Source organism: Talpa occidentalis, unplaced genomic scaffold (genome assembly GCF_014898055.3).
Source record: "Talpa occidentalis isolate TD23 unplaced genomic scaffold, MPIMG_talOcc4v2.1 talOcc4.266, whole genome shotgun sequence".
In the NCBI taxonomy this organism is placed as follows: Eukaryota; Metazoa; Chordata; class Mammalia; order Eulipotyphla; family Talpidae; genus Talpa; species Talpa occidentalis.
This window is the reverse complement of record NW_023602807.1, coordinates 16,466-37,323: the sequence shown is the minus strand read 5'-3', so window position 1 is coordinate 37,323 and position 20,858 is coordinate 16,466. Positions and strand designations below refer to the sequence as shown.

Genomic DNA, 20,858 nt, shown 5'->3' with positions numbered 1-20,858 from the left:
TCTGTATGTCTCCATTTAATCATGAGTTGGTATGTATAAATATATGTAATGTATGAACACATGCACCTCATTCATGACATTCTTGCGTTTTCTGACATGCCTTTTTAATTATCTGTGACATTTGACCTCAAGAGAGTCTTTGCTTAAGAGAAATCAGAAGATGGTTAACTTATGTAAACTAAGAGCCATCTGAATGAAAAAGCTTTAACCAAATATATTATTATCTTTACCTTATTTAGTAAATGGAGGATTATTACTGAGCAATCTGGGAGTTAACACTCACAGGAATTGTTGCTTAGCAGTAGGATAATTTTTCCTGTGTAACTGAGCTCTGTGTAAAGATCTATTGATAAGGGTTCTTGTTTGTTTTGTCTAGACTCTGTTTACAGACCCAGGCCAGGTAGCTTGTCCAACAGGATGCTGCGGCTCAGCAGGTAATGGGTTACCTTTGCCTTTTTGCTGTTTGTGGATAAATCTGTGTAAGTTACCATTGGCGGCAATCCTCCACCGCTTCAATCCTCTGCATTCTTTAGTCTCTGGATATTTGTTTCTTAGGTAAAGAAATTTTTCCACTTCTTAATGAAAACAAAGCAAAACATACTCTGCTTACATATGTTACACATATTAATATTCTGGTAATGAAATAAATGATTTGTCAGGACAGTAAAAAATAAGCATATATTGGTTCAAGTACTAAAGAACAACCCTGAGTTTAGAAGTGTCTCTTTTTTGAAATTTTAGAAACACTTTAGTACTTGTTCTGTTTTTTAATATTGGGTTAAAATTCTTGCTTACATTACTATATACTTGGTGGCAACCTTCCTTATTTAGCATCTAAAAAACTGAGGTTTTTTTTAAACTCCTCATTTCTTTTATCTATTTTCTTTTAAAGATTTATTTATTTATGCATACAAGAACTGGGGTGTAGGCCAGAGGTGAGAGGCTGAGAGGATTCATCAGAGACAGAGTGGGAGCAGAACAGGTAGATCCACTGAAATACACTGCTGAGGGAAGCAGTGGGCAAGACAGGAGCGCGTCTGCTGTGCCATGTGGATTACCTCCCTGGCCAGGGATCAAACTCATGCTGCAGCTTGATAGTGCTGTGTTTTAACCCCTGTGCCACCAGGGAGGCCCTTATCCTTATTTTTAATATATACTATATGACTTTGAGGGTCTTCTTTCTTATTTTCCTCCAGGTTATAAAAACATTAAAGAAAGTGCAGAAATAGGTATTATCAGTCTTACTCTAAAGGAATATGAACTCAAGACTATTAGTATTTAGGTTTACCGGTGAGTGTCCTGAGTGACTCCCAAGTAAGTTCTCATTAATTAGAGCTAATTAGTTAGTGCAAGGTCAGGATGCCAGCAGATTTGTTGTCTGGTGAAGGCTATCTGCTGGTTCATAGCTGCCTTCTTCTTGCTGTGTCTTTACATAACAGAGGAGAAGAGGGAGGTCTCTGAGGTCTGTTTCATAAAGGTGCTAATTCTTTCACAAGGGGTCCATTCCATGACCTAATCATCCATCAGAGAGCTCCATCCTCATATCAATACACTGAGAATTAGATTTCAGCATGTGCATTATGGAGAGACACAAACACAGTTTGTAGCAATGTTCTTTTCTAATAATTTTGTAGTCATTAGTATTTTCTTGACAAAACCATATCCATTTCTGTGAATTTTTATTGGTTTGATCAAGAAAACCATGGACAGATTTTAATTAGCTTTTACAACTTGACAGAAAAGGTAAATGAAATGGCTATTTTGTCTTTCATAGAAATATTCATTAAATTTTGGAGTGATGATTTTTTTTTTCATAAAAAGTTGAAGCAATACAAAACAAAAAAGTACATAAAAACCAAACAAGGCCTCATGGTGGCAAAGAGATTAAAGTCTCAGTGCTATTAAACTCTCGCCAGCCACTGTGGCCTGAGTTCGATCTCCAGCCAGGGAGCTAACCACATGGCTCAGCAGACCTCTTCTGTCTCGCCTGCTGCTCCCCTCAGCAGTAATATTTCAGTCAATCTGTCTTGTTCTGTTCCCCACTGTGTCTCTTGTGAATCCTCTCACCCCTCTGCCCCTGCACCTTTGGCCTATACCCCAGTTCTTTTATGCATAAATAAAATAAATCTTTAAAAAAAACCCCAAAACCCAAACAAATTCTGCCCAGAAACATCCTCATTAATGTAACAGTTGATAAATATTATTCCAGACATACAAAGAAAAATAAACAAGCAGAGAAAAAAATGGCATTGTGCCATTTTTTAATTTTAAAGGAAAACCCAAAGATGGCATTGTAATCAAAATGCGAATTTTCTTGACTTTAACAGAAGAAAAAATAGGTTGGAGTCATCATGTTGCCCTAAACTGCACTTGACCTTCTGGAAAAAATTTTCCTCTCTTAGATCTTTGATTGTCTTTTCAGTTTTGTTCAGGATGTTCACGTTTTAATTTTTTTTTTTACATCATGGTTCATTTTTAAACAATATTTGCTTCCCCCCATCCCCTCAGTTGTAGTCCCCATAGAGTTTCCTTCACCAATGCACCCATGCACCATCACCTCAGTCCCTTGTGCTCCTCCTTCCCTCCCTCTGATCCCTCTCCCTCCTCCCCTGCAGGATGTCTCTGGTTTATAATTGTCTGTTTTTGCTTTGTTGTGTTTTGTACTGTCATCATTTTTATTACACTGATGTCTTATTTGGTTCCCCTATATTCCTGCTATAAGTGAAACCATCCGATATTTTCTTGTTCCTTCTGGCTTATTTCACTGAGCATAATTCCTTCTAGCTCCATCCACATTGCTGCGAATGGCAAGAGTTTATCTTTTTTGATTGCTGAATAATATTCCATGGTGTATATGTACCACATTTTCTTCATCCAGTCATCTATTTTTGGGTATTTGGGTTGTTTGCAGATTTTACCTATTGTAAATAGTGCTGCAATAAACATAGGGTTACAGGTGTTCTTTTGAATCAATGTTTTGTGTCCTGTGGGTAGATCCCTAGGAGTGGAATTGTCAGGTCACATGGTAGCTCCATTTTTAGTAGACTGAGGAACCTCCAGACAGCTTTCCATAGTGGTTGGACCCGTTTGCACTCCCACCGCAGTGTAGGAGAGTTCCTTTGTCACAACATTCTCACCTGTTCACTTTTTTAGGAATATAAGTCATGACTATTTTGACTCTTCTTTACATCCCATATCTAACTTTTTTCTATAATAATTTTTCTACCTTCTTAAGCACTTTCATTTTTATTAGCTGTCATTTTTAAAATATCAAAATGTTCCCTTATTTCTGTAAATTCTATTTCTCTTACTCTTTATTTAATCTCACCATTAATCAGCAAAGATACATGTTGATTTTAAAAATATATCTTTAAATTGAGGTATAATGGACATATCTATAATCATTTTTATATCTGTTCTTTTTCTGTTGTTTACATAGTTTTCTTTATATCTACCATATTTCCCTTATGCTTTTTTTTTTAAAGATTTATTTATTTATGCACACAAGAGCTGGGGTACAGGCCAGAGATGTGGGGGTGGGGAGGGGTGAGAGGCTTCAACAGAGACAGACTGGGGAACAGAATAGGCAGACTGACAGAAGTACACTGCTGAGGGGAGCAGCAGGCGAGTCAGGAGAGGTCTGCTGTGCCATGTGGGTTGCCCCCTGGCCGGCTGGGGATCGAACTCATGCTGCAGAGGCTGCAAATTGCTTCATCGTGTGGTGCTTAACCCCTTGCACCACCAGGGAGGCCCCTCCCTTATGCTGTTTTAAAAAAAATTTTTTTAATATTTTATTTTATATAATTCTTACATCATTTTTCATCTTTGTACAATGTATGCATTTTCATTTTGGTTATATTCCCCATACAATTGCACCCTCCCCCTTATTTTGACTCTAGTTCTTCCTCTTCCCGCCCCTCCCTAATCCATCTCACCCCCCTAACCCTGTAGTGTGTCTCTGGTTTATAGTTGCTTGTTGATTTTGATTATTACTTTGCATTGATTAGTCTTTTTCCTGGTCTCTTATTTAGGTTTTCTAAATTCCTGCTATGAGTTAAAAAAAAAAATTTTTTTAAATTAAATTATAACATATAGAAAAGTGCAAATATTTTAAGCATGTAATGTAGTGTTATAGCATGAAGTAATCATAACCAAAACTCAGATTAAACAGCAGAACCTCACTGGCTCCTAGAAACCATCCCCATGCTTCCTCCTCATTGCTTCTCTTTCCCTCCTTGCAATGGTGGCTACTCTAAATCATAGATTAGTTTTCCATGGTTTTGAACTTTATATAAAATGGAATTACTCAGTATGGTTTCCTTTTTGTCTGACTTCTTTTGTTCAGCAGTATGCTCAGGAGATTCATTCATGCTGTAGGGCATAGGTGGGAGTGGGCTATGGGAGGATCTTTTCTTCCTAATTTTATTGCCACATAGTCCTCAGTTTTATGATCTTTCTTCTTATACTTTCTTCTTAAAAATCGTGTTTTCTAGTTCTGGCTACTTAAAGGCTAAAATACAGGCAATCTTGTAGCAAAAGGCTATGTAATCTTTTCATTTTATAGTGACAGGAATCAAAGAAATGGCAGATTCTTGTTCTGGGGCAGGAAATATACAAGATGTGCCTGAGAGGTCTGGTCTTACCTGAATTCAAGGAAGCTAATAAAAACTTATATTCAGGGCCTCCCTGGTGGTGCAAGGGGTTAAGATGCAGCCTATGAGGCTGTCTGCAGCCACTGCAGCATGGATTCAATCCCCTGCCAGGGAGCTGCCCACATGGCGCAGCAGACCTCTCCTGACTCGCCCACTGCATCTCTCAGCAGTGTGTTTCTGTCAGTCTGCCTGTTCTGTTCTCCACTCTGTCTCTGGTGAATCCTCTGACCCCCCCCCACACCTCTGGCCTGTACCCCAGTTCTTGTATGCATAGATAAATAAATCTTTAAAAAAAATTATGTTCAGTGCTATGGAAAGATCTCTGATAGAACTTGCAGGGGTCAACATGGGGTAATTTGACCCATAAAAAAGGGGAAATATTTACAGTTGATTGCAATATATTAACTCTATAGTTCATATTGATATTAAAAGAAATAACTCATTGGACACTTTTTGAAGATGCTAGGGGACCACCACATTATTTGGAAAACTTAAATGACGGGAAAGAATCCATCTAGTCTTTCCCCCAGAATGTTCTGAGGTGAACAATTACTTGATGAGGGAAATTTATTTATAGAAGCATGCCAACTAATAAATAGGAGGGGTGATTGACATTGAATATCACCATTTTTCATCTTCCTGTAAAATATGGGTCTAGGCAATGAAGCCATCAGGAAAAGCTGATGAGGCACTTTATAGAAGATGGATCAGCTTAACCCTCTGAACATTGTTAATATCACTAAAAAGAGAGAACCATTCATTATAGGCATTCTGGTGTGTGTACCTCCTATTGCAATTTACCACATATGAAGTATTCCCCCCCACCTCAACTGAACCTGAATTTGATTGAGCTGCTGGATTCTACTACCAGCTTTATTTTTTTTTTCTACTACCAGCTTTAGAAAGCAAATGGAACAGGTTAAAAGATACACAAGGATGCAATCAGCAAAACCAAGACTGTGGGAAGCTCTGTAGGAGGAATGCCTAAGGACTTATGACCTGATTTCTTCCACAGATAAATTGCAAAAGAAAAGAAGGGGAAAGAGAATTTATAGACTAGAGGACACTTATTGGTCAATACAATATGTGGACCTCATTTGGGTTGTAATTTGAGCACATTGACTATAAAAAAAATTATGAAATCCTAATTTGAGAAATCCTTACACTAACTTGATATTTGATACTAAGGAATAAATTTTGAGGTATGATAATATATAAAATATAAAGTCCTTCTCTTTTAGACATATCTACTGATCTAGTAGCAGAAGAAAATGTGTAATGCGTGAGATCTGCTTCACAATTATTTAGTGAGAGAGAAAGTATAGTTGAAACAAGGCTAGCTTGATGATGGTTGAAGCAGTGATGGTTATATGAAATTCTGTCTATTTGATATATGTTTGAAATTTGCCTTTATAGATGGGAACATTATTTTTTTTTAAAGATTTATTTATTTATGTATATAAGAGCTGGGGTACAGGCCAGAGATGGGGGGCAGTGAGAGGATTCACCAGACACAGAGTGGGGAGCAGAACAGGCAGATTGACCAAAGTACACTGCTGAGGGGAGCACAGGTGAGGCAGGAGAGGTCTGCTGCACCATGTGGGTTGCTCCCTTGCAGGCCAGGAATCAAACTCGTGCTGCAGAGTCTGCGGGTTGCTTCATAGTGCAGTGCTTAACTCCTTGCGCCACCAGGGGGCCAATGGGAACATTATTTTGAGAAGACTTTCTAAATTGACTTTCAGATGCTGAAAAAATTTACATTACTATTTCATAATATAGGAGAATGCCTATTTCCATGCATCCTTTTCCTTAGGTCTTAGCAAAAATTCTGCTAATTTGATAGGCAAAAAGGCATTTTGTTGTTGTTTTTAAGGCTTAGTTTTAATTAGTAATTTTGCGGCTGCTTGCACCTCACAGGGCCCTTCATCTTCTCCAATCTCCAGAAATAATTTGCTTGTGCCTTGTTTTGCACCAAAGCAAAGCTGTATTCAGTAGCTCTGTGAACCTGACCTTACAAGGCAGTAAACTATTGGCCGAACATCTTTCTTGATTGCTGTTATCTTTCAACAGGCACGTTTTTCATTTCAGGCTATGACATTTCAGTGACTGTCAGTTTATTCTGTGACTGGGATAAATTCTGGAAAGAAAGTTGGAGTGAGGGCTTAACACAAATGATAGATGTTTCTTTATCCCCTTAGCAAAAAGGGTCCTGTTTTCAATGGTGGCAAAATTCTTTTGCAGCCTTATTCATCTATGCATCCCTTCCAGACCCAGAAACACGGTTCCCTTCTTTGTTTCTGAAAATGAGCATGTGTGACTCCCCACACACTGAGAAGAAAATATGTGCACTGGTAATTGGTCTCAGTAGGAATCCAGGAGCATTCTGTTGTGTTTGCTGCTGTCCAGTGGAGTTTCATCTTTCACTTCTCAGATAAATTGTATCCTGAAATGCATAATACAGCTTCAGATATAATTACAGGCAGTGATATTAAGTGGGAAGGAAAAAGTGTACCATCAGTTTGACAAATTCTTTTCACTCCTACCGTGTTTTATTGTGCATGACAAAATGCACAGGATTAAAGTGTCTGTTTTTTTCTTTTCCTCTAAGTAAAATTGGCATAGTGCCCTACTGCTTGGCTAGTGCCTCAGGAGCCTTTGTGGTTTCCTTGTTGCTTGGGTATTCAAGGTGTGTGTCATGTTTACCTCCTCCATTGCCCTTCCTGAACAGTCCTTACTCCACAGGGGCCATTGTAATGTTGGGGGAAGAGCAGAACTTGGATTTCAATTCTGTGCTTAGGAACTATGTGGCCTCAGTGGATGTTAGCTATATGCCAGACATTCAGTACATGTCAGTTGAGTTTGAATTATTAACTAAACAAATCTATAGAACAAGTCTGTTGTGTTAATATCTATGCTATCTAGAAATATCTAGATATACACAGCTCTTAGCTACAAGTGAACCTCTTCACTGATTCTTATCCCTTTTCAACAATTGCTTCTGGTATGTGTTCCACTGCTTTGGCATGCAATTTTCAAGATACTGCTGAAGTGTTCAAGCCTTTCCTTTGCCCCAGTCTTTCAGAAGAGTTCCAGCATGGGGGAGGACAAGGTGGTTGGTACTATTTTAATGTCAGCTTCCTAAGCAGTGGCGAAAAGCCAGCATCAACCTTGCCTAACCACAGTTTCTAGCAGCATCTGTTGGGAAAATAAATGCATCACAGTTTCACAGGAGTAACTGAATTGCTGAATTCAGTCTCTCAGGCTGGCTCTGCAAAGAGATAAGGAATTTGTGAGGAGTAGAGGTGAATGAGATGCTTTGATTAGTTCAGTGTGTGATAACATTTACTACTGGGGCTGGCATAAATTTTAAGTGACTTAAAATAAAGGGTGATACGAAAACTGCTCTCGGAGACAGTAAATGCGAACTGAGTAGCTCTGTTGCAGTGAGAAGCTGATGAGGTTACACAGGAGAGGTGGCAAAGGCAGTTTCATTGCCAGATGTCCCCAGCTCTTTCCTTGAGGAGTCCTCACCTCAGTGAGCTTTTTATTCTGTTTTTGTTGAACCTGAAGCAGAAGCATCTCCAATAATTTTATCCTTCAATATAAAGCTCCTAAAAGGCCCTGAGCTCCAGGGGTGGAATTTCATGTAAATGTCTGAGCTCCTGGGTTAAATGAATGTGTGTTAAATATACATAAATAAATGTTATAAGCCAGTGGTGCTTCAATTTATAAAAGGAAACTGAAAGTCACTTGCCTAAACAAACAAAAACAACAGCAAAAACATGGATATGCTATTTGGGGCAACTGATTTTATCTGCTTTCTGGAGCCTAAGAGTTTCAAATGTTGGGTGATGGTTGTTAACTGCCATAGCAGTTCAGACTAAAACATCCATGATATTGTTTCTATATAGAACTCAAGAAATTCTTAGACTTGGATGAACACTTGAAAAAGAATGTTTCTTCACTTGAAATCAGGGAAATGCAAATCAAAACTGCAATGAGATACATTTCGCACCAGTGAGAATGGCACATATTAAAAAAACTAGCAACAACAAATGTTGGTGAGGATGTGGAGAAAAGTGGCAAACTGGCCCAACCACTATGGAAAGCTGTGTGGAGATTTCTCAACCTACTAAACATAGGGCTTCCATGTGATCCAGCAATTCCACTCCTAGGTATTTACCCAAAGGACACAGAAACATTAATTCCAAAGAGCACCTGCACTCCTATGTTTATAGCACTATTTATAATAGCTATTAGCACTTAATAGTTTTAGCACTATTTATAATAGCTAAGCTTTGGAAACAACCCAGATGCCCCAAAATAGATGACTGGATCAAGAAGATGTGTTACATATACACAATGGAATATTACTCAGCATTCAAAAAAGATAAACATGGGCCTCCCCGGTGGCGCAGCGGTTGAGCGCTGGGTTGCGAAGCTGCCCGCGGCCTCTGCGGCGCCGGTTCGATCCCCGGCTGCTCCCCGGCCACCGGAGGAGGGTCCCACATGGCGCGCAGACCTCTCCTGCCGCCCGCTGCTCCCCTCAGCAGTGTGCTTCGGTCCTTCTGCCTGCTCTGCTCTCCGCTCTGGCTCTGGTGAATTCTCTCACCCTCCCGCGCTTCTGACTGTACCCAGTGCATGTATAAACAAAAACAAAGAAAGAAAGAAAGAAAGAAAACATGCCTCTATATAAAAAAAAAAAGATAAACACATGCAATTTGCAGCAACATGGATGGTGCTGGAAGGGATCATGCTCAGTGAAATAAGCCAGAAAGAAAAAGAAAAATACCGGATGGTCTCACTCATAGCAGGAATCTAGAAAACCTAAATAAGGGGCCAGGAAAATGAATAACTATAAGAAAGAAAAAATCAAAATCAACAAACAACTATGAACCAGAGACACACTATGGGAGGGCAGGGAAAGGAGGGATTGGGGTCAAAATAAGGGGGTTGCAATTGTATGGGGAATATAAAAATAAAATTTTAAAAAAAAGAAAAAGGATGTTTCTGCAAATAGCAGCAGAATTCCTTTTGATGCCTAAAGGAATTGATGTCTTTTCCCAAAGGGCCAAATATCTTTCCACAAACTAATCTTCATTAAGTACCTACATGTTCATAACTGTTTGCTAAGGTTGTAGAGGAAGTACATGATGTCATCTTGGTCCTCAAAGAACTTATGGTAATAATAACCTGTTATTATGAATACTGAGCACTTACTAAATGCTAGATACTCTACTACTGACCTCATGTACATTGTTTCATTTAATCCTCACAAAACCTAGGAATTCTGTATTACCATGTCCATTTTATAGATTAAAAAAAGACCTGAGGTTCAGAGACATGTATTAACTTGCTAAATAGTTGGGGCTAGAATTTTAACCAATTTTGTCTGACTCCAAACCCCATGGTCTTGGAGGTGCAGATGGAGAGGCAAGATTCATTCATGTGAAAATTCATGCTAACTGAACATTAGACAGTGTTTGGCAGTGCGTCCTAAGATCTAAGGGATAGCTAATGTGTAAGATATCAGAATCAAGATTTTAAAAGGTATTGGCAGACTGGAAGAACAGAAAAGTAATAAAATAAATTTACTGGAGAAATAAAATAAAATGCAAAAATTATGCATTTAAGCAAAAACCAGTTATCTAAGTCCTCAGCAGGAGAAAATGGTTTAATAGCGGTCTGTGGAGGGACAGAAAAAAAGAACTGAGACATTTTAGTTATTTGCAGATTCAGAACCGACCAGTTGTAGATCAGTGGCTGTCATACAATCTGATGCTGTATTTATAAAAATCTGGACTCCACTGGGGAGATAGTGAAGACAACAAGATGATGCGGGACCTGGAAATGGGGCCATGTGAGAAATAATCAAATGAGTTAAGGTCTTGAAATATATGGTCTTGAAATATTTGAGGAAATTTGTTCCTGTGGCAGAAGAATTCAACTCATTCTAACTCAAGAGGAAAGTGGTAGGTCCTTGTCAATGCTTGGAAGGTAGCCACTGGGAGATCTTGACTCGACAGAAATCATCACTGAACTATCCCAACATGACTTGGCTGCTGTGGGAGGGGATGAAGTGTTGAAGCAGAGGCTGAATGATATTGTGGATGGGATTCTGTGACTCCAGGTGCTACAGGAGGAGAGCAGAGCAGAGAGTTGGGGGAAAGGGGAGAGATATATCTGTTAGAGATGGATCATAGAGAAACTGGAACATTTAGAAGATTGGGGAGGGAAGAACATTCAAGCTGAGGAAAACAACATATGGGCAGATGAAAGAAAAAAGGAAAAGACTTTGTTTATTGATAGGAAAGGGACATAGCTTCAGCATGACTTATGGTGCTCATTGGGCCTTGTAGAAGAGAACTGTTAACCATTGAGTTTTACTAGTCGTGTGTTGCATGTGAGAGTGAAGGAGTTGAAGATACATCAAATCTTCAGTGCAAAGGCAGGTGGGGCACCCATCCAAAACCTACCTTGAGTGAGGTTGAGACTAATGATACCATAACTTGCACAAAGAGTATTTGGAAAGTTAAGTACTTACTTATTTGAAGTCCCCAGGGAGACAGGGCTGACCTTTCAAGCAGGTGTGAGATGATTTGCAAGAGCAAGGAAAGCTGTGTCAGGCTTTATTGGGGTTATGGATTGGGGTCAGTATCCAGGCTCCTGACATGCAGTCAGGGGTTTGTAAGGTTCAAAACTCCAGACTTCCTCATCAGCTTGTCCAGATGTGGGGCAGGACCAGCAAAAATGAAGACAGACTCTTTGCTGCAGCCTATCATTGGAAATAACTTCTCCAGAACCTTCAAGGGAACTAGTGCAAAGAATGTCTTCCACTAAAACTTTGTATTGTGTGTGTATGTATCAGCTCGCTGGCCTTCAGCATGTGCTAACTTCGTGATTAAACTTTATCCAGGCCTCATTACCGGTGCATAACCAGGTATTACCTGCAATTGAGAGTGTGGATGGCTCCGACCCTTTGGCAACTCTGCAGAATCCTATGAGTAGACTGGATGCCAAAGAGGAGGAGGAGGAAGAAGAGGAGGAAGAGACTGAGGAAGACGAGGAAGATGAGGGGGAGGACACAGACCTGGATGACTGGGAGCCAGACCCGCCTCGGCCCTTCGACCCGCATGACCTATGTAAGTGAGAGCTGTTCCTTGTGTGGGTGCATGAGCGGGGCCGAAGTTCATGTTGCCCAGGGGCTTCCTGGCTGCAGACGTGGTGTGCACTGTCCCACGCAGTCCTCACAGCCTTTGAGCAGGCACATCCGTGTTCTGGTGTGCTGGTGAGCTGAAGGCGGACTGCTCAGCATCACACAGGGCTGTGCGGCAGGTCAGCCATTGAGTCCAGGCCTCTCTGATACCAGGACTCCAGCTACCAAACCACTGTGCTGAGTGTGTCCAGTCCTGGGATATGCAGCCACTTCAGCTTTAATGATTGTGCTTTGTGACATGACTGCTCTTCACCGTAACTTTTAAAAATGCCGCCTTTATCTCAGGCACTAGCACATCACTTTTTCTAACTCATTTAATGTCTCCACAGTCTTTTTTTTTTTTTTTTTTTAAGATTGATTTATTTATACAAGCATTGGGTACAGGCCAGAAGCATGAGAGGGTGAGAGAATTCACCAGAGACAGCGGGGAGCAGAACAGGTAGAAGGTCCGAAATACACTGCTGAGGGGAGCAGCAGGCGAGACAGGAGAGGTCTGCCATGCCGTGTGGGTTTCTCCCTGCCTGGCAGGGAATCGAACCGGCACTGCAGAGGCTGCGGACAGCTTTACAGCGCTGTGCTCAACCCACTATGCCACCGGGGGGGGGCCCACAGTCTTCTGATGTAGGTAGTTTCCACAAGGTCATGCTCACTTGGGGTGAGAGTCAAGTGTCAAACTCAGGTGACCTGACCCTGTGTGTCAGGGTCAACCACAATATCCACAGCCCTTTGTGTTCCCTGCTTGTGGGCTCTGGGGCTCCTGCTTCCACCCCCGCCACGTCAGTGCTTGTTTTCCATGCTTCCACAACCAAATTCTTATCTCATTTACTTGAATTACCGAGGCTCTTCAGAGCATATGTGGTTTGGTCATGTTTTTCCTGGCACCTTCTATGAGGTGGTGGTAAAACCTGTTTGCATGGGGCCAGTGTTCAGCTTCACATCCAATCCTGAACCCATAGAGAATTCCTTTGTTTTGCTTTTCTTTGAATGTGTGAGTTTTTTTCCTTTCTTTTTTAAAAAAAGATTTTATTTATTTATTTTTGCATAGAAGAACTGGGGTGCAGGCCAAAGGTGTGGGAGGTGAGAAGATTCACCAGAGACAGAGTGGGGAACAGAACAGGCAGATCTACTGAAATACACTGCTGAGGAAGAAACAGGAGAGGTCTGCTGCACCATGTGGGCTAGCCCCCTGGCCGGTGATAGTGCTGAGATTTAAGTTTTCAAGGTAGCTCCTTAGTCAAATAGGCAGTCACTTCATCTAATAAGTATTAATACAAACAAGCTTTCCATTATTGGAGAATTGTAGAGATCAAAAATCCAAGTCATCACACAGCCAGATTGGGATAAAATATGATTGTTTAATAAATTTGTTGAGGCTCGTGAGTGTGATCTGTGGGTCGTCTAATCACTTTTCTCTGTTTTGTGTCTGTCCACATTCAGTTCTAACAGCTACTGTACAGATGGGCACTACTGGGAGGAGGGAGTGATTGTGAATGTGAATGGTTAGTGAAACTGATCACTCCTACAGGGAGCTAGAAATACACGTCCTGTGAGGTCGTGTCATTTAAGTGCATGAAGGCTGGGATGTTGAATTCATCCCTTTGAACTTTATCCTCACACAGTGTCCATCGATACCTCAAACTGTATAGCACTTTGTTTGAGTCAGACAGGCCCAGACAATGAGGCTTCTATGACTCCCTTTGAGGGAGCAGATTAAAGAATATTGTCAGTTTTTTTTTAAATACCTTTTGGGGTAATTTATATACTATAAGATTCACCTATTTTGTCTCAGTAGATTTTGTAGCATTTAATCTAATAAGCTCTTCTTTTTTCTCTTCTTTTTATAATTGACTTGTAAATTTAGCGGCCACTAGTCAAATTACTATCCAGTAGAGAAAGAAGTCACAGCCTGCATATTATTTTTGGCACGTATATGCTAATAATTCTGCCTGATTTTAGAGGAAAATGACAGGGCTTTATTGGTCTATGAAAGCTGATGTATTACAATCAAATGGGTGGTGTGACCCTAGGACTTCACTTAATTTTGGCTTTAAAACTTAAATTTGTGGATTTTTCAGGTTAGAACTTATTACCTGAGATAAGTGAAGCTGGAGTTTGACTTCAAAATTTTTGCTCTTTTGCAGGGTGTGAGGAGTGTAATAATGCACATTCTTCAGTGTGCCCAAAGCATGGCCCCTTGCACCCTATCCCCAACCGGCCGGTGCTCACCAGAGCCAGAGCCAGCCTCCCTCTGGTCCTCTACATTGACAGGTTTCTGGGGGGCGTGTTCTCCAAAAGACGCATTCCCAAACGCACCCAGTTTGGTCCTGTGGAGGGACCCCTCGTCAGAGAGTCCGAGCTGAAAGACTGTTATATTCATCTAAAGGTAATTTATGATTTATCATAGTTCATACTTGTTCTTAGTGGTTTTTAAAGGAAAACACATTTTCCTACTGAGTTTCTTGATTCAATTTCGTGCACCTTGTTTGGTAATATTATTCTTTCTCTGCTTAATTTGTTTTAAGTGAAAACTTTTTTTCTCCTACCAATGAAATGGAGATCACCTGAAACTGTAGTTTCAGGGCATTGCCCCAGGGCATTAGATGATTAATTCTAGCGTAAAAATGGTGTAGTTGTCAGGGACTGTATTAGTTTGTCAGGGCTGCCAAAACAAATTATCAAAGACTTGGTAGCTTAAACATCAGACATTTATTTTCTCACAATCTGGAGGCCGGAAGGTCAAGATAAGGGTCTGGGCAGGGGATAGTTTCCTCTGAGACCTCTTGCCTTGCCTTGCAGATGGCTGCTTTCTTGCTGCCTTTGCATGTGGTCATCCTTTGCTGCAAAGTTGCCCCTGGTGTCTCTGTTTCCTAACCTCCTCTTGTTAGGACGCCAGTCAGATTGGATTAGGACCCACTCTCATGAACTTGTGTTAACTTAATCACCTCTTTTGAAAATCCCTGCCTCCAAATGCAGTCACATTTTCAACTTTGAGGGTGTTAGGGCTTCACCATATGAATGTGAGCTACACAATTCAGCACTTAGGCTGTGACAACTTAAAAAAACAAACAAACAAACAGATTTGACTGGAACATAAGGAAACTTATGTAGACTCATGTCATCTGCTAAATGCCAGTGCTGCTTTCAGGAAACACACCTTTTAATTTTGAAACAGCTCTCTCCTGTTGACTCTTGTTAATGAGCAGTTCACTGTATGGTTAATGTTCATACTGATATCTTTTCCTTACTTTTGGTGCTTTTGCTCTTTTCCAACCTGCTTTGCTTTTTTAAAAATTGCCTGCTTCTTGAAGAACCACTCTGGAATACCAGGAAGGGACAGAAGGAAGGGAAACTATTTGGGGTTTGTTTTTTTGAGAAATCAGCTGCTGTTATGGGGGATTTTCTTTGGTGAATGCTCAAGATCTCCAAGAAAGAATATTACTTTGTAAAAAGAAATACCTGTCACCAGCTTATACATTATAAATAAATGCAGTTGAATCCCAAAAGAAGTGAGTTTAATGAAATGGAGAGTATTTTGCTTGCATTTTCTGTTTTATTTGCAGATTAAAAAATATGTTAGGTAATAATGAAACATCAACTGAAACTATAATCAGGTTGCTAGGTTTTGCCAGGTAATTCTCCTACAGGTGAGTCTTTTATAAGTATCCTTTTCCTTGATATTGAACACGATGTAATTTCAGTATCTTTTTAGATACAAAGGGAAGAATCAGGATATATGGGTAATTTAAGGAGCAGTATTTCCTGTGTTATGACATCAGATGTGGGGTGTGTATGTGTGTGTGTGTGTGTGTGTGTGTGTGTGTATGACTTTTTACTTTCTCTTTGGCTGCAGGTTTCTCTTGATAAAGGAGACAGAAAAGACAGGGACTTGCATGAAGACCTGTGGTTTGAGTTGTCTGATGAGACTCTTTGTAACTGGATGATGTTCGTACGTCCAGCCCAGAATCACCTGGAGCAGAACCTGGTGGCTTACCAATATGGCCACCATGTATATTACACAACGATAAAGAATGTGGAACCCAAGCAAGAACTGAAGGTACAGAGCTGGGGTTAGGGTGCCTTTGCTAGGAATAGTGATTGTTAATGCTTTTCTTAGTCTTTTTACCCCTTAGAAGGGATTCTTACAAAAATGGCCTTTTCCTTATATTTTTACTTACTTTTTGAGTGGATGCTATATCTGGGCATCTATAGTAATCCCATAAACAAGCTAGCTGATATTTGGGTCTACCAGAGTTCCACACGAAGACCTATGACTATAAGTAAGGAAATAGTTCTTTTGGGGAGCAGTACTTTTGATGGAGTGATGGAAGATGGGGTGATTTAACATCATTGACACACTCTAACGAAAAATTAGTTGGGAAACAGGTGATCTTGTGAAAGTGGAATTCTAATGTATGGGCAAGATTTCCTTGTTTTATCAGAATGTTTCATTTTACCTAAAGAATACTATGCATTGAATTCTGATTTCAGGGATCTATTCTTCAGAGATAACTATCTGTCGAAATGTGTCTAAATATTAAGTCTTGGGCCTCCCCGGTGGCGCAGCAGTTGAGCGCTGGGTTGCGAAGCTGCCTGTAGCCTCTGCAGCGCCAGTTCAATTCCCGGCCACCGGTGAGGGTCCCACATGGCGCGCAGACCTCTCCTGCCGCCCGCTGCTCCCCTCAGCAGTGTACTTTGTCCATCTGCCTTCTGCTCTCCCCTCTGGCTCTGGTGAATTCTCTCACCCTTCCGCGCTTCTGACTGTACCCAGTACTTGCATAAATAAATAAATAAATAAATAAATCTTTAAAAAAATAAATGTAGCCCTAAGCCTTAAAAAAAAAAAAAAATTAAGTCTTGATGTCATAATAAAAATTCTGCTATGATTCTGCTGTGATAGGAAATGGCCAAAAGAGGGGTCAGAGGACTCTGTATGTTCCTGATAGAAGTGACAAGTAGGTGACGATGGTCCTGTCAGCACGGCAGCACTGCATTGCTTGCTGCCTCAGTAAAAGTGAGAAGAAGAGAGCTCTTCACGAGGAGAAAACACCTAGACTTTGTTCCAAATCTGCACAAAACCCACATCTTTTAATCATCAACTATATAACCCATAAATCCAAGTGAAAATGTGTAAAAATAGATTTTCACACCACCTAGCCCAGTAAATTCTTAATAAGAAAAAACTAGAGTACTTCTTAATGGTGGAAGATTATTGTATCTTTTTCTAATTAAAAAATTTTTTAAAATTTATTTTTGCATAGAAGAACTGGGGTGTAGGCCAGAGGTACAGGGGCTGAGAGGATTCAACAGAGACAGAATGGGGAGCAGAACAGGTGAATTTGCTGAAATCCACTGCTAAGGGGAGCAGCAGGCCAGACAGGAGAGGTGTGCTGCACCATGTGGGTTAGCTTCCTGGCCAGGGATCAAACTAGGCCATCACAGTGATAACTCTGAGACTTAACCCCAAGCCACCAGGGAGGCCCAGGTCATCTTATCCTTAAAGCAGTAAGTAGACCTGTAGAGGGAAAGACAGACAGGAACAATTAAATAAAAATCTAATATTTCAGCATAATGAACAAGTGAAACAACAGATAAAAAGGAAGCAACAGAATCATTGTAATACACATTTTAAAGTTGAAATATAAAGACAGAATTTGTACACTGCTATCCTCATTAAATCCTAGGGTCAGGTGGACAAATGCCAGGAGTAGACTTTATTTGGAGGAAGATTTAATAATAAAGAAATGTTAAAAAATTTGTTTTAGCATTGATAATTTTAAAAACCCTTAAAATAGCTGTGAATTGCTATTTTTGTTAAATTAGCAAAAATAAATGGATATAGTACAATGAATGTGAGAGTTTAACAAAAAACATTCAGTACAGAATTACAAAATTTTGCAGACTATTTTTGGCAACTTACAGCAAAAATATTCTTGGCTGAGTAAGCCAATCCTTGAAACCCAGTCCTCCTTGAAAGTTAGTCTAAGGAAACAATTATAAACAACGATAGGGCTTAGACATGTTAGAATTTTGTAATACCATATTTTTAACTTATCTTTTTTTAGTCTTTTTAAATTTTCCAGTTTTTTATTCTCTTCTTTTTACTGTTGGCAATCTTAATGAGAATTCCTGCTGGGTGATCACATCAGCTTTGAATTACTTTGAAATATATTCTATTTATTCTGAGGAAGATGGCAGTTTCCCTCCCTGCCCCCTCATTATGTTGCTTGACAAGTGTTAACAACCATGGGGTGTCAATAGGGGGCAGAACTGAATGAAGTGAGAATAGTACAAAAGGCTTGCACAAGTGGGTGCAGGAACAATGAGGAAGCAGTTAGAAGTGCATTATGGGGCCTCCCTGGTGGCGCAATGGGTTAAGACACAACCTATGAAGCTATCCGCAGCCACTGCGGATGAGTTCAATCCCCGGCCAGGGAGCCACCCGTATGGGCAGCAGACCTCTCCTGTCTCGCCTGCTGCTCCCCTCAGCTGTGTATTTCAATCACTCTTCCTGTTCTGTTCCCCACTCTGGTGAATTCTCTTACTCCCCCACACCTCTGGCCTGTACCACAGTTCTTGTATGCATAAATAAATAATCCTTAAAAAGAAAAAGAAGTACATTATGGCAGTGACTAGAATGCTCTGGGTTGTGAGACCCATTCTGATTTCTGAAATGTGAAAATATGAAATAGACACATATTGGAAATATGGAATTGAGTAGAATTTATATTTGCAAGATGATAAAAATCCAACCAACAGGATTGTGATTAAGTAAATTACAGAATGTAGATGCCATAGAAATTATTCCATAGTTAAAAATAAATGTTTTCAATATAAATATTTCCAATGTAAATCTATATTTCCATATCGTTAATGTTCCATAACAGTTATGTATGATTAATTCACTTAGTGATTAATGTGTTGAACTCCTACAGTTACTAGGAAAAGTGAGATTGGTTTCCCTATGTTTAGAGAATTTATATTGTAGAAGGGAGATGGGTGGAAAGATGTAAATGCAAATATTGAATGTCGTAAATGCTACAAAGGAAATGTAAAAGGAAATAACAGGAAAAGGGGCCAATTTGGGTGTGATGGATAGGGAAGGCCTTGCAGAAGATACATCTTTAGGCTGAGAACTGTGGAATAAAGGGGTCAGTGATGTAGATGGGTGAGGGGAGGGGTGAAGATGAAGAACCCATCTTTCCCACTGGTGAAACAGCAAGGGCAGAGATTGAGGTGGGAAAGAACTTGGCATACTGCCAGCTGGGCCTTTTGGCTGAAGGGCAGGCAAGGGAGTGTGGTAAGAGCTTAATTGCTTAGGGAGGTAGGGGCAGATCACGGAACCCTTTGGAGACCATCCTGGAGCACTTCAGGTTTATCATAAAATGAGAAACTGTTGCTGCCTTTTAAGCTAGGGAATGACGAAATCTGATTGTGTTTTTTTTTTTTTTTATAGAGGCATGTTTTTATTTATTTATTTGTTCGTTTGTTTCGTTTATACATGCACTGGGTACAGTCAGAAGCGCAGGAGGGTGAGAGAATTCACCAGAGCCAGAGCGGGGAGCAGAGCAGGCAGAAGGACCGAAGTACACGGCTAAGGGGAGCAGCGGGCGGCAGGAGAGGTCTGCGCACCATGTGGGGCCCTCCTCTGGTGGCCGGGGAGCAGCCGGGAATCAAACCGGCGCTGCAGAGGCTGCGGGCAGCTTCGCAACCCAGCGCTCAACCGCTGCGCCACCAGGGAGGCCCCTGATTGTGTTTTAATAAGACCACTCTGGGTTGGCAGAGGCAAGAGTGTAAAAGAAAGGTCTTGTTAGCAGGTCAGGTAGAACTCCAGGCACCTGCTCATCTTGGCACGCATCCAGGTGAGAGAAGTAGAGATGGAGAACATCTGAGCAATCAGTAGTTCTTGCTGAAGGATTATGGAAGAAAACTGGGAAATCAAGATACCCTTGAGGTTTCAAGTCTGAGCAATTGGGTGGAAGTAAGGTGTTCATTGAGATGGCTAGGAGAGGCAGGGGTGTGATAAGGGAAAGGTCTAGAATTCAGTTCTGGATATTTGAGCAATTTGTAAAACATTCAAAATATCAGGTAAGCGGAAGCAGGTACATAGAGGGAATAGAGAGGAAGGAGGGTCTGGGATGGAGGGTCTTGGGAGCCTTTAGCACAGAGTTGGTTGGAAATGGGTGGAGTTAAAATAAGGAAAAATAAGAATGCTCTGGACTAGGACTAACCTTTGAAGACCACCAAAATTTAGAATCAGGGAGAGGAAAAAGAGCCAGACGAGTCAGTCACTGGGCTAGGAGGAAGACACTCAGCAGGTGGTGGCAGCATTTGACATACTTGGTGATCCTAGTGAAAGTTATTTGGTGGCATGTTGGTGTGGAAGCCACTGGGATTATAGCTGTGTAAAAACCTCTGTTGAAATACAGATTAAAAAAAAAAAAACCAGAAGAGGCTGTTTTATTTAGATGAAGAGACTATAAATGTAATCTCTTGTGGAGTTGTTCTAATAACAAAAACTTTTTTTTAAAGGAAAAATCATGCTGTGTTTCTTGGCAAATGAATTTCATGACTGGCCATCAGCAAACTGATGTTAAAGGGGTCAGTTCACACTGTGGGGTGTTTTTTTGTTGTTTGTTTTTTTGTGGGGAGTGGAAAAGCCTGAATTGTTTTTGTAAGCAGGATAAAGAATTTAAGCATGCTAGGAACACCTGGTGCATCCTGTAGTTCTTGATGATCTGTTTGGTTCTTGCAGGTTTGGTACGCTGCATCCTATGCTGAGTTTGTGAACCAGAAAATTCATGACATTTCTGAGGAAGAAAGGAAAGGTGGTTGACTTTTTAAAGATTTTATGTTTTCTATATGAATTCTAAATTGCATGTATTCAATATGTAACCTCTAATTCTTCCATCTCAATGTATTTAAGAGGCTTTTCCAGTAGGTTTTTTAGAGCTGCACATCTCTGTCAAATTCTAGGATCAAATGACAATGAC

General features: G+C 40.4%; 1 protein-coding gene across 1 annotated transcript in view; it reads left to right on the top strand.

Moving 5' to 3' along the window:
* Positions 1-404: 404 nt before the first annotated feature.
* Positions 405-20,858, top strand: part of LOC119254003 (PR domain zinc finger protein 10-like) — a gene marked incomplete at its 5' end in the record, with an annotated part of 33,191 nt that continues 12,737 nt past the window's right edge. The window contains 5 exons of the mRNA XM_054699161.1: positions 405-434; positions 11,569-11,794; positions 14,010-14,251; positions 15,719-15,922; positions 20,621-20,693. Coding sequence (XP_054555136.1) covers positions 405-434; positions 11,569-11,794; positions 14,010-14,251; positions 15,719-15,922; positions 20,621-20,693 — 775 coding nt within the window. The remainder of the gene's footprint in view (positions 435-11,568; positions 11,795-14,009; positions 14,252-15,718; positions 15,923-20,620; positions 20,694-20,858) is intronic.